We start from the raw sequence: 19,928 nt of genomic DNA on the forward strand, positions 1-19,928 counted from the left end.
ACCGGGCCCTCTGACCACCACCAGTAGGCAACGGGTGAAGTGTCTTGCCCAAGGACACAACGACCGAGACTGTCCAAGCCGGGGCTCAAACCGGTAACCTTCCGATTACAAGGCGAACTTCCAACTCTTGAGCCACGATCGCCCATCATCGACTAGCATTACAAAAACACACTTTTAAGCTATTTATATTTTTTGTAAATGTAAATTTCATCTGTTGCGTGACTTTTATAATTATAGCATCTGTAAGCGATGCTAGCATCACAAACTCAAAATGCTTTTGTTTAAAGATAAAAGTCATTAGCTCAGGAAGATAAGTGGTGGACCCAAAAGTTTGAAGTTTTGACTCTGATTTTCATTTCTTCTCATTCTTTTTAATCAGGAAATGTTTTATTTGATTTTATTCCAATCAGTAATGAGATAGCATAAAACAGTTCTTTAACACAGTGCATGTTAGCTTTCTATTGCTAACAATGACATCCAGGAGATATTAAAGGAGCAACTTGAACCGATGTCAGTTCAGCTTTTATTTTGGGATCTTTCAACCGTGCCAAGACATCTAGAAAAGGCAGCGGGCCAATGGGTATTTAACATCAAAATATTTCCTAAGAAGATAATAAAATACTAGCTTTTACTCACCAAAACTAGCATACAAACTTCTTAGACTGTCTGCTCCACATATAAAGCATATTTTTTATTGGATAATTATATTAAAAATGCTCTTAAAACATGCCAACAACACAATCTCAATGGAGCGGTCCAGTTCAATGAGTTAATTAGGCAGAAACACCCTGGATTTTAAGCCATAAGAAAATCCCAACAAATAAGCTATACAAAAATGTGGCCATTAGGTTTAGTTTTTCAGTACTGGAAGTGAGTACTTAGTCATACCCTTACTCCTTTCTCACATTTACTGTGAAATCAAAGGATTTAATTCTCTCCAAAAAGCTTGAAAATGGAAACAACCAGAAAAAAAAGAGAAATTATTAAGAAACTTGCCCTGTGTGTTTAGCAGCAGTCAGCAGCCACGTGCCCCCCAGGACCAACACTACTTCTAAGGAGGGCTTTAGTGCATGTTTTGGTGCTTGGAGAGGAGAGTGGAAGCACGAGAACATGCAAATAGAAACACCCTGCATCAGCCAGATCTTCTTGCTGTGAATCAATAGTTCTCTGCTGTTGGCGGCTATATGCGGTCACCTCTATTAAATATAGGTTAATATTAAATTTTTCACATCGCCATTTTCTTTGTCTTATTGCAAGTCATTGCACTCGGGGTGAAAGCACCACTAAAATGTAAATGTACTGTATTAAATTACTTCTTGCCCGCTGAACCTCAGACGTCTGTCTCAGCTGAGACACTGAGAATGCAGACTGCCTGTTAATTAAGAGCTGATACACACTTTCAGTGGGGTTAACTCATTCTCTCTGTCTCTATCCTAGCTTCCTTTCTCTTTTGCAGCTTAAAAGGCTCCCTTGGCAGCTGCTGCTTCCTGTCTGCACATAAAGTCCAGTACAGGGTGTCTATTGTTGCCTGGCCAGCATCCATCCCATTGTTCAGTGCCTACAATCCATACAGTAGATCATGTGAAATTTCTGCCTCGTGCATACTGACATTTATGTGCAACTATATGAATACTCACAAAAATAATTTCTTTTACTGTCTCAGGTGGTTTGAGACTTTTATTTAGGAACCAGTGAAATATATCTATTTATTATAGTATATCTACAGCTTTGCCTAAATCTGCTCAGAGCATGAAACATGTTCCAAGCATCCACAGTATACCTTCATCTCTGACCAATCAATCTGAATCTCTGCCCCACTTCTTTTATGCCATTTATTCCACATTCTCATTCCCTAGCCCATTATCACATTGATCTCTATTGTACATTCGGCACAGAAATCTCAGAGTAAATCTGTCCGTGACAGAGCATGTTCCAATCTGCAATGCCGGTTCATATTCCCCGTCAGGATCGGTGGGATTTAATCCCGCAGAAGGAAAGACGAGGGCATCACGGGGTCAAGGGAAAGCTGGAAACAAAAGGTCAGATCCTGGTAATGTTTCAGAAATTCCAGGTTCTTGCCTTACTGGCGCGGTAGCCATTACTGAGGTTTCTACCACTAGGCCTCAGCCTAGTGTGACACATGGTAATAGATGCTAGAGAAATAACTGAACGATTGAGCAAAAAAATAATAATAATAATTTAAGAAGTTTATTAAAAAACAAAACACGATTCCTGGAAGCAATGGTTGGCTCTCTTCCTTTCAAGCGCAGATTTAAGTGAGTGCATTTAAACAATAGAGTCATCTTTCATCAGTTAATTTCAATAGATACCCAACAACTGGGCAAAAAAATGTAATACAGTCAAGAACAAAGCAGAGCATATTAGAGTTATATAACAGGCTTAACAGACCCAGCTAACCTAGTATTGACTATCAGGTTCCACACAGTTTAAAGGTGTATGCTGCTATAAAGACGTGTAATTATTGATTCAGTTTTTCTGCTCTGTTTAAATGATTAGGATCGAGTCATTGGACATATGACTTATTGATTACTGAAAAAAAGAAACCTCTTGTCCAAAGAAAGCAAATTAATATTGGAAGTTAATAGAAAATGCTATGGTTTGTAAAATACACACTATCGCAAAACCAGTTCAAAAATATGGCAAGTATATACTGGCTAATAGAGACAAACTCATTTGTTATTTGGATTTTTGACATTATTTATAATTGTTTTGGGGAAACACAAAGGAAAGGACAGCAGGGATGGGTGAGTGATGGGTATATCTGCAACTTGGCAGCTCATCTCAGAGCAAGCCATGGCTCTTCTCTTCTCTTGACAGGCTGCGCTTCATGAAAGCAAAGTTTGTGGCGAGCTTTTGACTTACTTCCAATTTACTTCCAATGCCTCATACTATAAATGAATCAAGGAAAGGGCAAAAGGCCAGTGTGATGGGCAAGATTTGATTAAAAACAATATGAAATGTAATTAAGAAATAGTTTAGCTTGCTATTTATATATTATAGTATTTAATGGTTCTTGGGCAACAACTGTAATAATCTAAGTTTTCAAAATCCTGAAAACTAAAGCCCTCGTAAGACAGGCCTAGAGACCAGTCAGTGATCCCACGGCAACTATCAGTTCAAATCAATTCATTTTTATTTATATAGTGTCAAATCACAGCAGTCAACAGCAGTGATCTCGAGGCACTTAATGCTGGAAAGTAAAGACCCAAAAATAATACAGAGAAAACCCCAAAAATCAAACAACCCCCCTTTGATCAATAACTTGGTGACAGTGGGAAGGAAGAACTCCCTTTTAACAGGAAGGAACCTCTGATAGATCCAGACTCAGGTCTGCTGTCTGGGGTGATGGGAAGATGACAGTATATAAGACACACTGTAGAAGAGAGCCAAAGATTCATAATAACCAATGATTAAATTGATTGTTAAACTAGAACTACAGGTTGCTATGGAAAAATGTATTGCCACGGTTGCCTGTGAAGTCGCCAAGTTATCTGCAAACACTTGCCAACTGCTAGCTTACCGGTGGTAAATTTGTGAAGGGTATGATGCAAACAACAAACAGAGACTGTTCACCTTAAAAGTAAAAGCTGGGCCTTTTGAAATGTGTTGGCAGCAGTAATAAGGCACAGTTTTACTATGAAGAAAGACTTGTGTTTTCTGTTTCTGCTTTGCTTCACACTTTTTATCATTCACTGAATAGTTGACAAGTATTTGCAGATAACATCTTCTACACAAGCACCGTTTTACCACCAATTTCAGCCAGCGACAGGCACCAACCTCCAGTAACCAGTCCCTAGCCAGTTGGGAAAATATACATTCTTCCCTAGTGAATGGAGGTTAAAAGATGGTTACAGAGACTGAAGGTCTGTGAGACTGAAGGGACTCGTCTCATGTTAATAGAGAAATCAGAAATCTTAACAGAATCCCACAGACTCTACACGCAGCTGAGCATGTGCATAGTGTTCTTTATGCCAGCACCTCGCTGCCAGTGAGTTGAGCATGTCCTTATGGCAGGAGGTGTTTTCCTGCATGACAAATTTGCAGAGACAACAGCCTGCATATGCACTGATGGAATGCAAACTACCTCAAACAATGGCTACTTTTGTAGGCCGCTGAAACAATGCCCACCCCACTGCTTTGGGACTGTTACACTGCTTCATGCATACTGCATTTCCACTGTTGTTTATATTCCTTTTTGACAGCTATTTAAATATATAACTGTTCATATATATATATTAGTGCTGCCAGTGTTAATCTTGTTAAAATGACGTTAACGCCATAACCGCATTAACGCGGCAAATTTCCATTAACGGGTTAACGCTAATGGTTTATATATACAGGATGGGCCATTTATATGGATACACCGTAATAACATGGGAATGGTTGGTGATATTAAAGTCCTGTTTTTGGCACATTAGTATATGTGAGGGTGCAAACTCCTCAAGATGGGTGGTGACCATGGTGGCCATTTAGAAGTCGGCCATCTTGGATACAACTTTTGTTTTTTCAATAGGAAGAGGACCATGTGACACATCAAACTTATTGGTAATGTCACAAGAAAAACAATGGTGTGCTTGGTTTCAACGCAACTTTATTCTTTCATGAGTTATTTACAAGTTTCTCTTTGTTCACAGCCATTGACATGTTGAAGAGGTTAACACGTGAGGAGCGGATCGAAATTGTGTTGATATCTGGTGAACGCAGTAACCGGGTCATTGCAGCAGATTTCAATGCTTGTTCTGTGATGAGGCAAACTTTTATGTGAATGGTGAAGTTAACAAACAAAACCACCGCTATTGGTCTGACACTAACCCACATTGGATGGATCCCTCCAAGACTGCTAGAACAACAAAAGTGATGGTTTGGTGTGGTATATGGGGTACAATGATAGTGGGCCCATTCTTCATCAATGGAAACCTCAAGGCTACTGGATATTTGAAATTGCTACATGATGATGTGTTTCCCTCTTTTTGCACTGAAGCTGGCACGTTCCCTGATTTATTCCAGCAAGATGGTGCACCACCACATTATGGGTGCCAGGTCCGAACATTCTCAGATGAACAGTTTCCTGGAAAGTGGATTGGTCGTCGTGGGCCAGTTGAATGGCGCCCAAGGTCTCCCAATCTGACCACCTTAGACTTTTATCTTTGGGGTGATCTGAAAGCAATTGTCTATGGTGTGAAGATACGAGATGTGCAGCACCTGAAACTACGGATACTGGATGCCTGTGCTGGCATTTCTCCTGCGGTGTTGCTATCAGTGTGTGAAAAGTGGGAGAAGAGGGTTGCACTGACAATCCAACACAATGGGCAGCACATTGAATACTTTTTTTAAATGGTCAGAAACTTGTAAATAACTCATGAAAGAATAAAGTTACGTTGAAGCACACCATTGTTTTTCTTGTGACATTACCAATCAGTTTGATGTGTCACATGGTCCTCTTCCTATTGAAAAAACAAAAGTTGTATCCAAGATGGCCGGTTTCTAAATGGCCACCATGGTCACCACCCATCTTGAGGAGTTTGCCCCCTCACATATACTAATGTGCCACAAACAGGACTTTAATATCACCAACCATTCCCATTTTATTACGGTGTATCCATATAAATGGCCCACCCTGTACTATAAATTCCACATACTAGTCTTTTTTTCTCACAATTGGGATGTTTTTTTTTATATTAATGATTCTGTTCACAACTCTTGGTAAACTACTCTAAAACTGTTACATTGTGATGTTGTATATCAGCATTACCAAAGTAGCCTACTATCCATTTCCACTTATTCAATTAAACCTATCCCAACTGCCATAGGGCGAGAGGCGGGGTACACCCAGGACAGGTCAGATTCACATTCACACCTATGGCCAACATAGGATCATCTGTTAACCTAATCACATTAACCACAGTGTAAGTCATCAAAGCAACTAGCCATATAAAGATAATTGCACTGCAAAAACCTTAAACATTTAGACTTCACTGAACATGACTTTTTTCACACTTATGGTTCATATACTGTAGTTTTTCCATGATGCATCCACATGTGATGCACTCATGCAATAATTTATGCACAATTATTGCATGAGTGCATAACTGTGCATAAACAGAATGACAACACACATTTAAACACATGCATGCCAGTGCTTATCATCATACATACTTGGTGAGGCATTCCCGTCCCTCCCTGGCGCTGTTCATGCTGTCCCAACTGTATGGGGGCCCCTGCAGTCCTCCCCAGGAGCCTGGGCCAGGAGGCGGCCAGCCTGATGTTTTGTTCTTATGGCTAAAGAAATGGAGCAAAGGAAAAGCAAGCACATTTTAAGAGAGAATTAAAGCAAATAATGTATTCCAGACTAAAAATAACTGTTCGATTAAGTATCGATTGGCCTTTTGTTTTGGGTAATAAAGACAAACAGCGACCGTCATCTTTAATCAAGACAGTGAAAACCTGGTAAGATGGATAGCATTACTGGATTTCAAGACTACAGTGTAACAATTTTACCCATATTTTACTCCATTTGGAAAATGCGATCATCATACAGCATTTAAATAAAACTAGTATATTCAAAATAAACTCTCAGAGACACTTTGTGCACCTCTAGTTTGATTTTTGCTCATTCCAATTAGTAAGACTTCTTCTCTCCCGGTGTGAGATCGCACTGCTTAGTGCAATCGACCGCAGTCAAATAACAGCTCATCGACTCCGCAGATAGGCAATCGATGGCTGCACGCACGAGCGGCTCCGTGGTGGTCGCTCAGCAGAACGGTACGCACACGGTGAGGGAACACACCGATGTGACAGCTGATTCTCTTATTGCAGATTAAGCTAACAATGCCATTATGGGTTTCAGGAGGGTGGGAGTCCACGGAGTCAAAGGGGAAGAGATGGGAGAAGAGCCACTGTGGCACCTCAGTGGGAATTATACCAGAAAAGAAAATGATGAGAACTGGATGTATCATCCTAGTGACTCAGTGACTTTACAGTAAGTCTCACATGCTACAGTGACTAATCGCACACAGATCATTAAGCACCCATCCCCTAACTCTCCACGGAAATAATGTGCAGCATCTGCATGTGCTCATCTTTACTGTTTGATTTGTTTTGTTTAGACTACTCCCTCTGCCGCAAACCAGGAGAAGTTTATGCCTGCCGGAGCATAGCTACGGTAAGAATTAGTCTTAGCGGCATTTCAGTGGCAAAATGCAGACTTGTATTTGATCGAACAGCTGATTCTCCAGTGCTTTCTGCACATTTAATGTTCCCGCTCTTGCTTTTCTCAAAAGTGACTGAGGCAAGCTGTTCAGTCACTATCTGACACACATTTTTAAAGCAGGTGAAATTGCATACTAGATGAAGACATTATCGCCGTACGAATCCAGCCAATCCATTCCCATATTGTGCTCTTGATGGGTTGAATACATCAGTCAGTCATATCATAGCGTGCTGTATATGAAACAGAAAACTGTCCTTTGACTCAAAGTGTATGCTGGCCTTAAATAAAGTCTAAAAGGGATGTTTCAGCTGTCTCCCGACAAATATTTCGCATTTTGCAGAGCTTAAAAAGATGAACAGCTGATTTTGGAGTTATCCTTAGAAGCAACAGATCCATTTCAACACTTTCCGGCTTTTGAGTTCCACTCCTCTCTATTCGGTTTCCTTCCACGGATTACGCTTAGATGCTTCTGTTTCTGCTGATCTTCAGTCATCTGGAAGAAAAACATATCCACTCTCCACTTTAGAATCCCAATCAGAAGCTCTTGCACCCAGAAGACACACTGGCCATGGCGTTAACGGCTGTGCAGATCTCCAGTGTGCAGCCAGACATTCATCTATTTGTCTTTGTGCTGCTGCTGGTGCTGCTGCTGCTGAGAGCAGCTTTGGTCCAACCTGAACTAAACTGCTGTGGCCTCGTCTCCTTTATCCCATAATCCCTCTCATCACAGAGAAAACAAATCCACGCTGTGTGTGTCTGCGAGTGTGAGCATGAGTGTTTCTGTGTGTGAGCGTGTTCAGCTGTATATAACTATGTGAGGATGTGTGTGTGTGTGTGTGTGTGGAGGGGGGAAGTAAGAGGATTTTGGGAGACCAGCACCGCGTGTATGGAAACGCCGCTCCAGCTGAGAGCTGGAGTCACACGGCAGGAAGCAGGAAGAGGAAACTGAAAGTTCACCTGGACGCCATCGCTGCTTTACTTGCCACTTTTGGTCTTTTTGTAGAAAAGGGGAAAAAAAACCAAGAACTTTCCCTAAGTAGACAGGAATGTCGTACAATAAAACTAAAAAGATGAGCGAGTTATAAAATAAATGCTAGTGTTAGCATAAGAAGTTAAATGTGCTTAGAATGACAATGCTAGCATGCAACCCCTCAAAAGATAATGATTTAGCAATTGTAATTTGATTACTTAGTGTCAAACCTCTGGTAATACACAGTGGCCAAAGTACAGCCAAGACTTAAGGGGGTGCATGAGGAGTTTTAATGGCTCAAAAGCAGCATTAGCTTTACAAAAAGTGATATGTGTAAAAAAACAAACAAAAAAACCCCACTAGTATCATTTCTGTATTATCTGTCCTGTTGTATTAAACATGTCAAACATACATACTGTGAATGAGTACTTGCCCCATTTCTTATTCCTTGTAGTTTTGATATGTCATATCAAACATATTTTTAATATTTGTCAAAGATAACCTGAGTAGATACAAAATGCAGTTTCTTACTGCTGATTTCATTCATTTAATCCAAGCCTATCCAGGCCTGTGTGAAAAAGTAATTGCTCTCTAAACGTAATAACTGGTTATGCCGCGCTTTGGCAGGAGGAACTGCAATCAGGTGTTTGCTCTAACTGGCAATGAGTCTTTTACATCACCGTGGAGGAATTTTGGCTCCCTTTTCTTTAAAGTATTGTTTTAATTCAACCACACTGGAGCTTATTCTTTTTTAAAAATCATGAACAGCCTGTTTGAAGTCATGCTAAAGCGTCTCATTCAGATTTAAGTCTGTAATTTGATAGTCCACTCCAAAACCTTTATTTTATTGTTTGTTTACTTTTCATAAACCTTTCCAGACTGATCGATGTCAGTGACTTTGTTTCTCAGCTGTTTCTTTAGATAGTCGCTTGATGTGTTGCTTTTTGAGATCCTTTAGCTTATTTCTCTTTCATTCAACAGGGCCTGAGTGTAGCTGGTGAAACTGAACTTTGCTTCCCCAAAAAATTTGATTAATCACTGTAACGTCGGACCCAAGAAACATAAGCCGGGCGAATATGGCGACAGCAGAACTTTTATTCAATACTGTGGTTTTGCATCGGGACACAGACACTCCCGCTCTCTCCCACTGCTGTCACGTCCGCTCTTCTCTCCGACTGTCACTGCCAACATATAGAGAGAGACAATCAGTGACAGGTCCCCAGCACACCTGTTCACCCCGCCCCTGCGCCGCCCTGGGAGCTCACTGCATCACCCCTCTTCTGCAGCTGGCCAGAGACCACACCCACGCCACAATCACAAAGGGGACAATTGCTTTTTTATACAGGGTTAGGTGGGTTTGGATAGCTTTTGTCCCTTCTACTCCTCCTAATATTGAAATTTTGTCAACACTAGTGACACCTTTTCAGTAACTGTTACAGTAACTTACATTTTACGCTGTTACTTTACAACTAACTTTGTACGTATGGACAACATGGACAGTTATAAATGACCCTTGGGAATTTGGGTATTTTTTAACACATATTCTTAATGCCACGAAAGGGAAACTCTAACCCAAATGAACCGTTTTATAGCTAACCAAGCAGTTCATAGCACCTACAATTAACCTGGGGGTAAAAATGAAAATAAAACAATCACTAAGGAGGTGTCCAAGTGGGATTATACGTACTGTCAACTGCTGCTAAATGAGTCTTTCAGATCCTTCAAAGATGAAAAATGTCAACTTGCTGGGAAAGGTAAAGCCAGAGTTACTGAAATTAAGGACCATATATCTGTATAATATAAAAAACTTCATAGTTACTGTATATCAGACAGTTTTGTAGACATTTAGGTTTATAACCAAACTCTAACATGGAAAATAAAGCCAGCAATCTTATTCAGTCCAGCCTGGGTAACACCTGGACCATTACTGCTCTGCAGTGTTGGTCAAGTTACTTGAAAAAAGTAATCAGTAACTAATTACTGATTACTTCCCCAAAAAATTAATCCCGTTACTTTACTGATTACTTATTTTCAAAAGTAATTAATTACTTAGTTACTTAGTTACTTTTTAAAAACACGATTTACAACCTGACGAGGTGATAAAGCGATAGATCTTTCAGCCCAATTCTACTTTTTCTACATAATCCATCATACAAAATGTAATCAAATAGAAAAGTATCTTTTTTTAACTTGTTTTATCAGTTTTAATCTTTTAACTTTATGCAATCAAGCAAAAATTTAATTATATGCACCATTCTCTGACTTGAATAAATTAGTTTAACATTTAAACCTATTTTCTGCACATTCCAGCACATAAAATAAAATATTTTTTGTGTTTACACTCACTCTTTCAAATAGATGCAAGTAAAACACAGCAGAAAATAAATAAAGTCAAAGACTCAGCGGTCCTGTTGCTCTATTTTCACCTGTAAAGCAGGACTGCGGTAGGCGGAGGTTTACCCTGGTGCAGGTGTGCCACGGTCAGTTGAAGAATCCGCGAGTTTCTCTGTGAGTTTCCCATTACGTCGTTGCGCACTCGGTGCTTGCTTGGAAGTTTAGGGGGTTTTTCGCTGTAAAAAGAAGTTTTCGTCCCACGCACGATGGACGCTAATGTTTTTGTCACTTTTTATGGAATCAAACTCAAACTAAGGTCAGTACTTCCACGCTTTAAACGCTCGCTCATACTCTCTCCCACAATCGATATGTGATCCATTGTTGGTCTGCACACAGCTGTTGTCACTAACGGCGCACTCGCTTACGTCACTGTCGTGAGACATTCTCGCAAAAAATCACGGTTTTAGTAACGCAGTAACGCAGCATTCCTACGGGAAAGTAACGGTAATCTAATTACCGTTTTTGCAATAGTAATCCCTTACTTTACTCGTTACTCGAAAAAGTAATCGTTACAAGTAACGCGTTACTGCCCATCTCTGCTGCTCTGTATCAAAATCTGTCAAAATAATTTTTCAAAATGGAAAATTATAACCCTTTAATTCTATGTTCAATCACTAAATTACCATTCGTAACTTTGTTCGGCATCACAAGTGTTACAGCAGCATGTTTAAAATAACATTTTTATTATTAACCGCACTGAAATGTTTTCTATCCCTACATATGATTCAGGCTTCTTTATTGCTTCTCTCAATAATTCCTAATATTTCCAAAATGGAAGGTATTTCTTACTAAATAACGTCTGTGGAGAAACGTACAAACTTACATAAAAATTAACCCTGAAACCACACCATGTCTCTGTCTAATTGAAGTGGTAAAGCTTAGTTTGTGTACACAAGCCCCCACTCATTCCTGTTTCCTCCTTTGAAGAGTTTTACTTCAACCTGCGGTCAATCCAATATGCATTCAAAAGAGACAGCAGGGTCCTTTGTTCATAGGTTTGCCTTTGCTGAAAAGGACAGTGTATTGACTTCAAAAAGGTGTCTTTTATTTTAAATTGATCAACTCGTGTTTCTCTCCAAAACTTTATCCAAGGGATTGATTTCTCTCAGTCATTCACACCACTCCTCAAAGTCGTTTTACAAACTCCATCAAAGTCTTTCTCAGTCTTTCAAAAATGTGTACAGGCAAAAACTGTATTTAGCGAAAGAGTGTTAGCCACAACTGAGTGAAAAGATAACTTTCAGACTTTATCACGATAAGACCATTAAGCATGGATTAAAACGGTATTAAACTGTAACAATATTTTATTGATTAAATCATTTTAGGCTGAGTAAAATGTTTATAAATGGACCACCTTTATGCTAGAGCTAAATGCTACAATTAGCTTGTTTTCTAGATATTCCATTTGAGAATCTCTTCAGAAATGTATCACTTTCTAAATTTTGTATTTACATCAAAATGGAAACAAATATTAGCTGTCTGAATGCATTTAGCTTTTCTGATAACCATGAGCTTTTTTGTTTTTGTTTTAAGTTTTGACTTTTTCAACACCCAATGAAAAATGTTACCTACAAAGGTTTTTGAAATCCATCATGTGGGAGATTATGAATATCATATTTGGTGACAAATTTAACCAATTTATCTTAAATAAATATTTTACCAAGAAGGTTAACCCACTTTTGATGCTAAAAATAACAACTTTTTTTTGTTTTTTTTACATATTAAGCTCCTGAATTTTATAACATCAGTAAAGTTTAAGGCAAATTATAAAGTTAGTTGCCTGTTAAAAAAAATCACACTAGAAAGACAAAACCTACAGATTTTAACAGAGGAAAACAATATTTTTCATCTGCTGCCTAACGTTTAGATGACTGTGAGTTTTAACTTACATCAGTTTTATCTCAAGGTAATCTGTTAAAAACTAACATGAACAACCCATGATAACACATGAAGTGTTGCTAGCTAGATAACATGAATGCCATATTTAGCAGGAGTTCTACTGTATAGAATTACAGCTACCTTTTACTCTACTGATAACATATTTTACTATTAGAAAAAAAAGAATACATTTACATTTAAAATAACACTGAAAATGAAAATAAAACAGTGTGTTTTTTATGTATTAAAAACATCAGCCTACATATTGATATATATTAATATATCATTCAGTTTAAATTTTAACACTCTTGCTAAAATGAACATTGTATTTTTGTTCTAATAACTTGTGCTGTTAGTAAATATATATGTTACTTTTATCAATGACTAATATAGTTCACGTCATCTGTGAGTTACGAAAAAATTAAAAAAATATTAAAAGTGCCCCCACTCTTCTGTACTTAAAAGGACTTTACATAGAATATTTCTTAATTAGTTGTTTGTAATTTGGCATTAAGTAATCGACACATGATTATGGTGGTATTTTTGAGTGCATTAGAATCCCCTTGCTTTCTTCCTGTAGTTAATCTCTGCTGCCAGTGATTTGTTATGGCCGGTCTTTCATTGACTCTCATTAAAGATATCGATCCTCTCAGTCTTTACATTAGCCTGTTTTAAACACTAAGAACAAAGAGTGATTTATTAGACTCAGTCTATATCCTCGTACATATACAAAGGCACAGTATCAGTTTGTGGGACCTTATTACACCTGTATATATTTGCACACATGGTGAATAAATGTCTGTGCTTGCAAAGTAACAAAGACTGCGGTTGGTCAGATTGCTTTTTGCTGTATCATATGTCAAACCCCCACGGAAAACGGTAGAGCCAGCTGGCACGGACTTTGCTCCTCGGCCACATGCTCCAGTCAGCAATAACGCACAGCCCCAAACACTGTGCTCAACAAATGTTTCATTTCTTATGTCCTGCAGCGATTATTTGGGCTGTTACTGTCCAGTAAAATAATCCTTAAGGGTCAGACAGCACGTATGCCTTATATACAGTAGTCTATCAGATTGGATTAAAATGCTTCTTTTTTTTCTCCAGTATGATTGTTGAAGAGTTCGTATAATATCGTGCAAATCAAAAATCACTAGAAAATAGCTTGAATGATTATTGACTATTGGAATCTGTGATAGTGGTAACCTGAAACTGAAGGCTTAGGCTTGGGGTTAGAGTCGAGCTAGTCTAAGAAATTTATGACATTCAATATTGTGTCAAAGTTTTAGACGCTTCAAAGGTTTTGATTCTTATCCATCAAGCAATGCTATGATAGAGCTCTCTGGTCAGCATCAAATTCATCCAGCATCATGACAGCAACCCCAAACAATCAGTCATAAAAAACCATTTCAGCGACAAAAAGAACAAGAAATTCTACAACAGATGGTATGGCCCCCACACAGCTCTGATCTTAACATCCTGAAGGCAGTCTGGGATTATATGAAGAGAAACAGCTAAGACCAGCTAAGTCCACAGAATCGTAAGACATTTAAAGGCATTACTTTAAGATCAGAGATCAGCCATACTGTTATTTTCTTTTCTTTTTTGTCCTCTTCGATTCTCAATTACGTTATGCTTATGTGCCGTGTCTAAGCGGGTTCTCTGCTATTCGCTCTTACCTTATATGTCTGCTTTGAACCACTAAACCCTGACATTATCGGTCTCTATGTGACACTCTTTGAAGGAAAATGGGGTACAAAGAAGGGTCTGAGTCACTGAGCCATTTCTGCATTGGCCTTTACTGACACACAGTTTCAGCTCTGACTTCGAATCAGCAGAATTATGATTCAAACAAGATGCTGTAACATTTCAATGATCCAGCCTCAAGAATGAGGCCATTTGAAGGACCGTCTCTGCCAGTGGCCTGTCTACTTATTACTGCATGGAGTGAAAATAATTTTGTTTGACCTCCCTTTTTTGAATAGACTATAGACACACAACACGCACAACCACAAGGGGAGATATTACATTTTCAAATCCCCTCAAGATCTTTAGGCAGACTGAGTGAAACTGCACAAAGGCAAAGCTCTCCCAAGATGCTTTAGCCTACATTATAACAATACTTACTGCAGTCAGTAGGGTAAAATCCACCTCCCCCATCTTGAGTGGCCTTGCCAATTCCCACCACTTTACACTCTATAGAACAACTAGGGTAATTTCAGATCAAGCACACTTCTGTGGGAGACTTGTTTTCTTTCTTTTACAAGCTAAGCAGGATGCATCTCAGAATACAAGGATGTGTAGGTCAAGTGGTTGGGAGGAGCTTTGTGAGTTCCCTTCATCTTCAGTTCCCTCACGTTATAACATGCCAGTCGAGTCTTCAATAAAAATTGTTCGTCACAATCTATCTTTCATAGACAGAGAATTATTAAAGTGATTTAGGAAAAAATCTGGTCGTAGGTATTTCACCTGAATGGACTTGAGATGGCATGCAAAGAGAATGTATTTTTACTTTCTGTGATTTCACACTACCAAACACGCAAAGGCTCCTTTGCAAAAGCTTCACAATTAGCCTGAAGTAACGGTGTGCATGTTTCGAGAACACCTTCTTTTAACTCAGCAGGAGGCTCCATTAACAACACCCTGGCTCTGGTTTAGAGGTCCCGCAGAAAAGCATGGGATGAAGGCTGGCTGTCTTTCTTCTGGTTTAAAGTTTCAGAAATAAAGAGGAGTGCGGGAAGCAGACTTAAATCCCATACAGACTGTGATAACAGCTTGTGGGTTCGTTGCGTTTTACACTGTGCAAGCAAGCACCGTGTAATAAAATCTTGGTCACAATCTGTGCCGTGTTGTGCTATAAATTTTGGAGCGTGTCAGATTGTGTGATGGATGCCTGGGAAATTGGAGCTTGACAGCATCACTTAGAAAAATTGCAAACAGAGACGTATCATAATATCATCATCCTAAATCATCCTTTGGCTCAGTAGTCTATCAAAAGGGAACTTTTAACCATCGCAGCTACATTACTATATGTATTCACATACAGTGGCTTGCAAAAGTATACACGTGAGAAGTGGAACAAAAATCATACATGATTCCAAACATCTTTTACAAATAAATAACTGCAAAGTGGGGTGTGCATAATTATTCAGCCCCCTTTGGTCTGAGTGCAGTCAGTTGCCCATAGACGTTGCCTGATGAGTGTTATAGACTAAATAGAGTGCACCTGTGTGTAATCTAATATCAGTAGAAATACAGCTGCTCTGTGACGGCCTCAGAGGTTGTCTAAGAGAATATTGGGAGCAACAACATCATGAAGTCCAAAGAACACACCAGACAGGTCAGGGATAAAGTTATTGAGACATTTAAAGCAGGCTTAGGCTACAAAAAGATTTCCCAAGCCTTGAACATCCCACGGAGCACTGTTCAAGCGATCATTCAGAAATGGAAGGAGTATGGCACAACCGTAAACCTACCAAGACAAAGCCGTCCACCTAAACTCACAGGCCGAACAAGGAGAGCGCTGATCAGAAATGCAGCCAAGAGGCCCATGGTGACTCTGGCCGAGCTGCAGAGTTCTACAGCTCATCACTCTGAACACACCATCGCCACTGTCAAATATGGTGGTGGCAGCATCATGCTCTGGGGGGGCTTCTCTTCAGCAGGGACAGGAAGCTGGTCAGAGTTAATGGGACGATGGATGGAGCTAAATACAGGGCAATCTTGGAAGAAAACCTCTTCAAGTCTGCAAAAGACTTGAGACTGGGGCGGAGGTTCACCTTCCAGCAGGACAACGACCCTAAACATAAAGCCAGGGCAACAATGGCATGGTTTAAAACAAAACATATCCATGTGTTAGAATGGCCCAGTCAAAGTCCAGATCTAAATCCAATCGAGGATCTGTGGCAAGATCTGAAAACTGCTGTTCACAAACGCTGTCCATCTAATCTGACTGAGCTGGAGCTGTTTTGCAAAGAAGAATGGGCAAGGATTTCAGTCGCTAGATGTGCAAAGCTGGTAGAGACAGACCCTAAAAGACTGGCAGCTGTAATTGCAGCAAAAGGTGGTTCTACAAAGTATTGACTCAGGGGGCTGAATAATTACACACACACCACTTTTCAGTTATTTATTTGTAAAAAATGTTTGGAATCATGTATGATTTTCGTTCCACTTCTGTACACCACTTTGTGTTGGTATTTCATGTGGAATTCCAATAAAACTGATTCATGTTTGTGGCTGTAATGTGACAAAATGTGGAAAAGTTCAAGGGGGCCGAATACTTTTGCAAGCCACTGTATAAGCTGTGTATCGGTGCTCGTTTTGGTTGATCTGTCTGTTTTTAATGTCAATCAGCATTAATCAAACTGTTCAACTGTTAATGGAACAGCAACTCAAACAAACACTCATCACAACCAGTGTATGCAGAAGAGCATCTCTAAATGTATAACATGTCAGAAGAGCACACAGCCAGAACTGACCATATTTGGATAAGACGGTGGCGTGCCAAGTTATCAGTTAACGTTAGCAAGCTAGGTTAGTACGGTGAATCAATAGTGTATGATTACATCTCAGAGACATAGATACCTGCTAATTAGTACTAAGCAACATACTATACTAATAAAATGGTAGAATTTCTCTCACTTCTTGGATGGTCTGTTTGTAGAATTAGCAGGCATAAACACAGAAAAAGGTCCAGGTCAGTGATTTGAATTAGCTGTGAGTAATCACTCCCTGTTTCTGCTCCCACTTGTTGTTCCATTAGTTAGGTCTACTTTTAAGCCTTAAACCATCTAAATGAGGTAGTTGTAATGAAATTCACCCCCCATACTTTTGTTCTAAACAGATGAAATAGCTACAGAGATGACAATCAGGCAGTAACCATGTAACTTGAATTTAGAAAATGTGTATTTCAACATAGGAGCATATGAGGATTGAGTGGCTTTTGAAGGCAGCCTCAAGTGGCCATTTGAGGAACCACAGGTAACATTTTATCCCCGATAGCTGTACCCTCGTTCGTTGCATTATATCATATCTACCTTTAGTGCAAAGCAGAAAAATTAACCTCCTGATCTAAGATGCTATTGCACAATATACAGTGTAAGTCTGGTGAGAGCTGCCAGTCTCATCAAAGATGATGTGTTTGCACGAGGGCTGCAAACACATCATTTCATAAAATTCCGCATTCGTCGATGTGGAATTTTATTGTCGGCACGTCACGTAAATGTGTTTTTGTAAACTGCAATAGACTACAGGAAGTTATGTTGGCAGCAATGCCTATATGGTCTACCAAGACTGCACTCTCGCTACATTCTGCTACTAACGAAGCAGAGTGTAGCGAGAACGGCAAAACAGAAGAATGGAAAAATATGGAAATGAAGATTTGAAAAACTGTTAAAAGCATTCCTCACAAAACAAACAAAGTTAAATGCAGACTGTGTAAGGCGAAGCTTTCCTTCCACGACAGCACTACTGCAGTGCATGAGTATTTAAATGCCGGCACCCTGGAGCTGTGACGTCCATTACAACCATTAAAGAGGAGTAGCTACACTGCTTCCTAGGTGTTTTTTTCCTCGCATTAATATTAGTGTTTATTCTGAATAGTAAACCTCTGCCACTTAACATTAGGTAGTTGATTAGTAACAGTCTTCTCTAATTTTGTTTTGTTCTGTTTTACTAGTGTTAACAATGAGCGTATAGATGAGTTTGACCTGCTCATGAACCTCTCAAAGGGCTGAAGTCATGACAGAGAGCATCTTTACCATGGCTACCAGCTGCTGGGATCATCATCCAAAAAATAAGAGCAAGCCTCACTCCAGAGCATGTCCACTGCAATCTTGGATTCATGAACTGAACCGTATTACCTAATATTTTGACTTGTTTCATTTTTATCCTGACAGTCCCATTGAATAAAGTTAAAAATGCATTTGCTTATTTTCAAATTCCCGGGTTATTATTTTCATTTGGTGTGGGATGAGGTAACAGGGTGATATTCACAGGTGGGCAGGCTGGAGCCTAGAACAGGAAGTTTGCCCACAGGAAGCGGAGATGAGAGTTATTGAAATAATAGTTGACCAATCGACTAATCGAAGAAAAATTAGGCAGATTAGACCACTATCAAAATAATCGTTAGCTGCAGTCACGCTTTGCACACTGCAGTCAAGTTAACATCTCATCTAAATTAACTGGATTTGCACTACTGTCAGTAAAACAGGAGCGTCCATTGATCTGGCATCGATCTGTCACTTGAAATTTCTTAATTGGCTTGCTAATATGGCTTCTCCCTCTTCCTGATTGTACTCATTAAAACTCAGAGTTTGCACAGTCTCGGGTCCTAACCAGATAACTCCAGCTCCTGAATGTCCTCCCGCGCCGTCCTCACCCCCCTCTCCTCTCTCATTCCATTTGCTGCCTTTCCCCTCATCTCTCCTACTTATTCGGTCTTCCCGCTGTTCATAAATGAAACATTGATGAACGCTGTTAAAAGTTGCCCTAGAAGTGCTCTCACTTTATACAGCTTTACTATCTGAACACGACATGCTTCGGCTCTCAGCGCATTTTCCACACACGTGCGCACACAAATGCCTTCTTTTTGTGTGAGCCGTTGAATATTAAATCTCCATTCAGAAAGCTCCCCCAGTATCTTTCAGAGTTTGCTTAAACAAGCATAACAGAAATAAAAAAAAAACAAACAAAGCACACAGACACACAAAACACTGCAAGAGTTTCACAAAGTTGCTAATTTGCAGCAAAGGCTTTGGAAACTCATAGAAGTTACACATATGCAAATTCAATGAATGCAGGAAGAAGTATTTTATTGACTCATCAACTCCACGGTTAATGAATTAATGCATCCAGATGATCCCTGCTTACCTTCCAACCAACAACTTTACAACCATCCAACATCACAACCTCCCAATCATGCTTATCATCTATCCCCAGATAAACTGTAGCCTGACCATGTTTTTGTGCATCTCGCTTAGAACAGCCCAACCTGGCCTAGACCTGTCACCTTTACACGTTGGTTGCTACTACCTTTCATACCAGTGTCTGGAACAGGAAGCTGCTGTCACAATTTGCAGTTACACAAACAAATAAGCTATAATATGACTGTTTTGCTGTTTGTGAGCAACAACACCAGAGCTACATAAATCACCGAAAAATAATCTGCAGCAATTTTCAGTGGACTGGAAGAGGCTGGTGTTAAAGCCATTTATCAAAATGTTTTTTTCTCTAACAATAAGGTGATTTATTTCGTTTTGACCATGTCCTCTCAGGCTGCCATGACTCTAAACGACCAGATACAATCATTTGTATTTCCCCGTCAGCCAACCAAGCTGCTCGGTCTGTAGCCTAGCGGCACTAACTGCCGAAGCAGTGAGTCACTGCTCTTCTGCTGTTTTATGGTTGCGGGTGACCATTGGATTTCGGGTGCCATGCCGTACCGCAGTGGTGCACAAT

General features: G+C 39.6%; 1 protein-coding gene across 1 annotated transcript in view; it reads right to left on the bottom strand.

Moving 5' to 3' along the window:
- The window catches only part of LOC308394118 (FERM and PDZ domain-containing protein 4-like), a 70,526-nt gene that overhangs the window by 34,308 nt on the left and 16,290 nt on the right, over positions 1 to 19,928 (bottom strand). Inside the window, exon 2 of the mRNA XM_080878290.1 lies at positions 6,178 to 6,300. Within this exon, the coding sequence (XP_080734416.1) occupies positions 6,178 to 6,300 (123 nt within the window). The remainder of the gene's footprint in view (positions 1 to 6,177; positions 6,301 to 19,928) is intronic.

This window comes from Rhamphochromis sp. 'chilingali', assembly GCF_963969265.1.
Source record: "Rhamphochromis sp. 'chilingali' genome assembly, chromosome: 3".
NCBI classification, from domain to species: Eukaryota; Metazoa; Chordata; class Actinopteri; order Cichliformes; family Cichlidae; genus Rhamphochromis; species Rhamphochromis sp. 'chilingali'.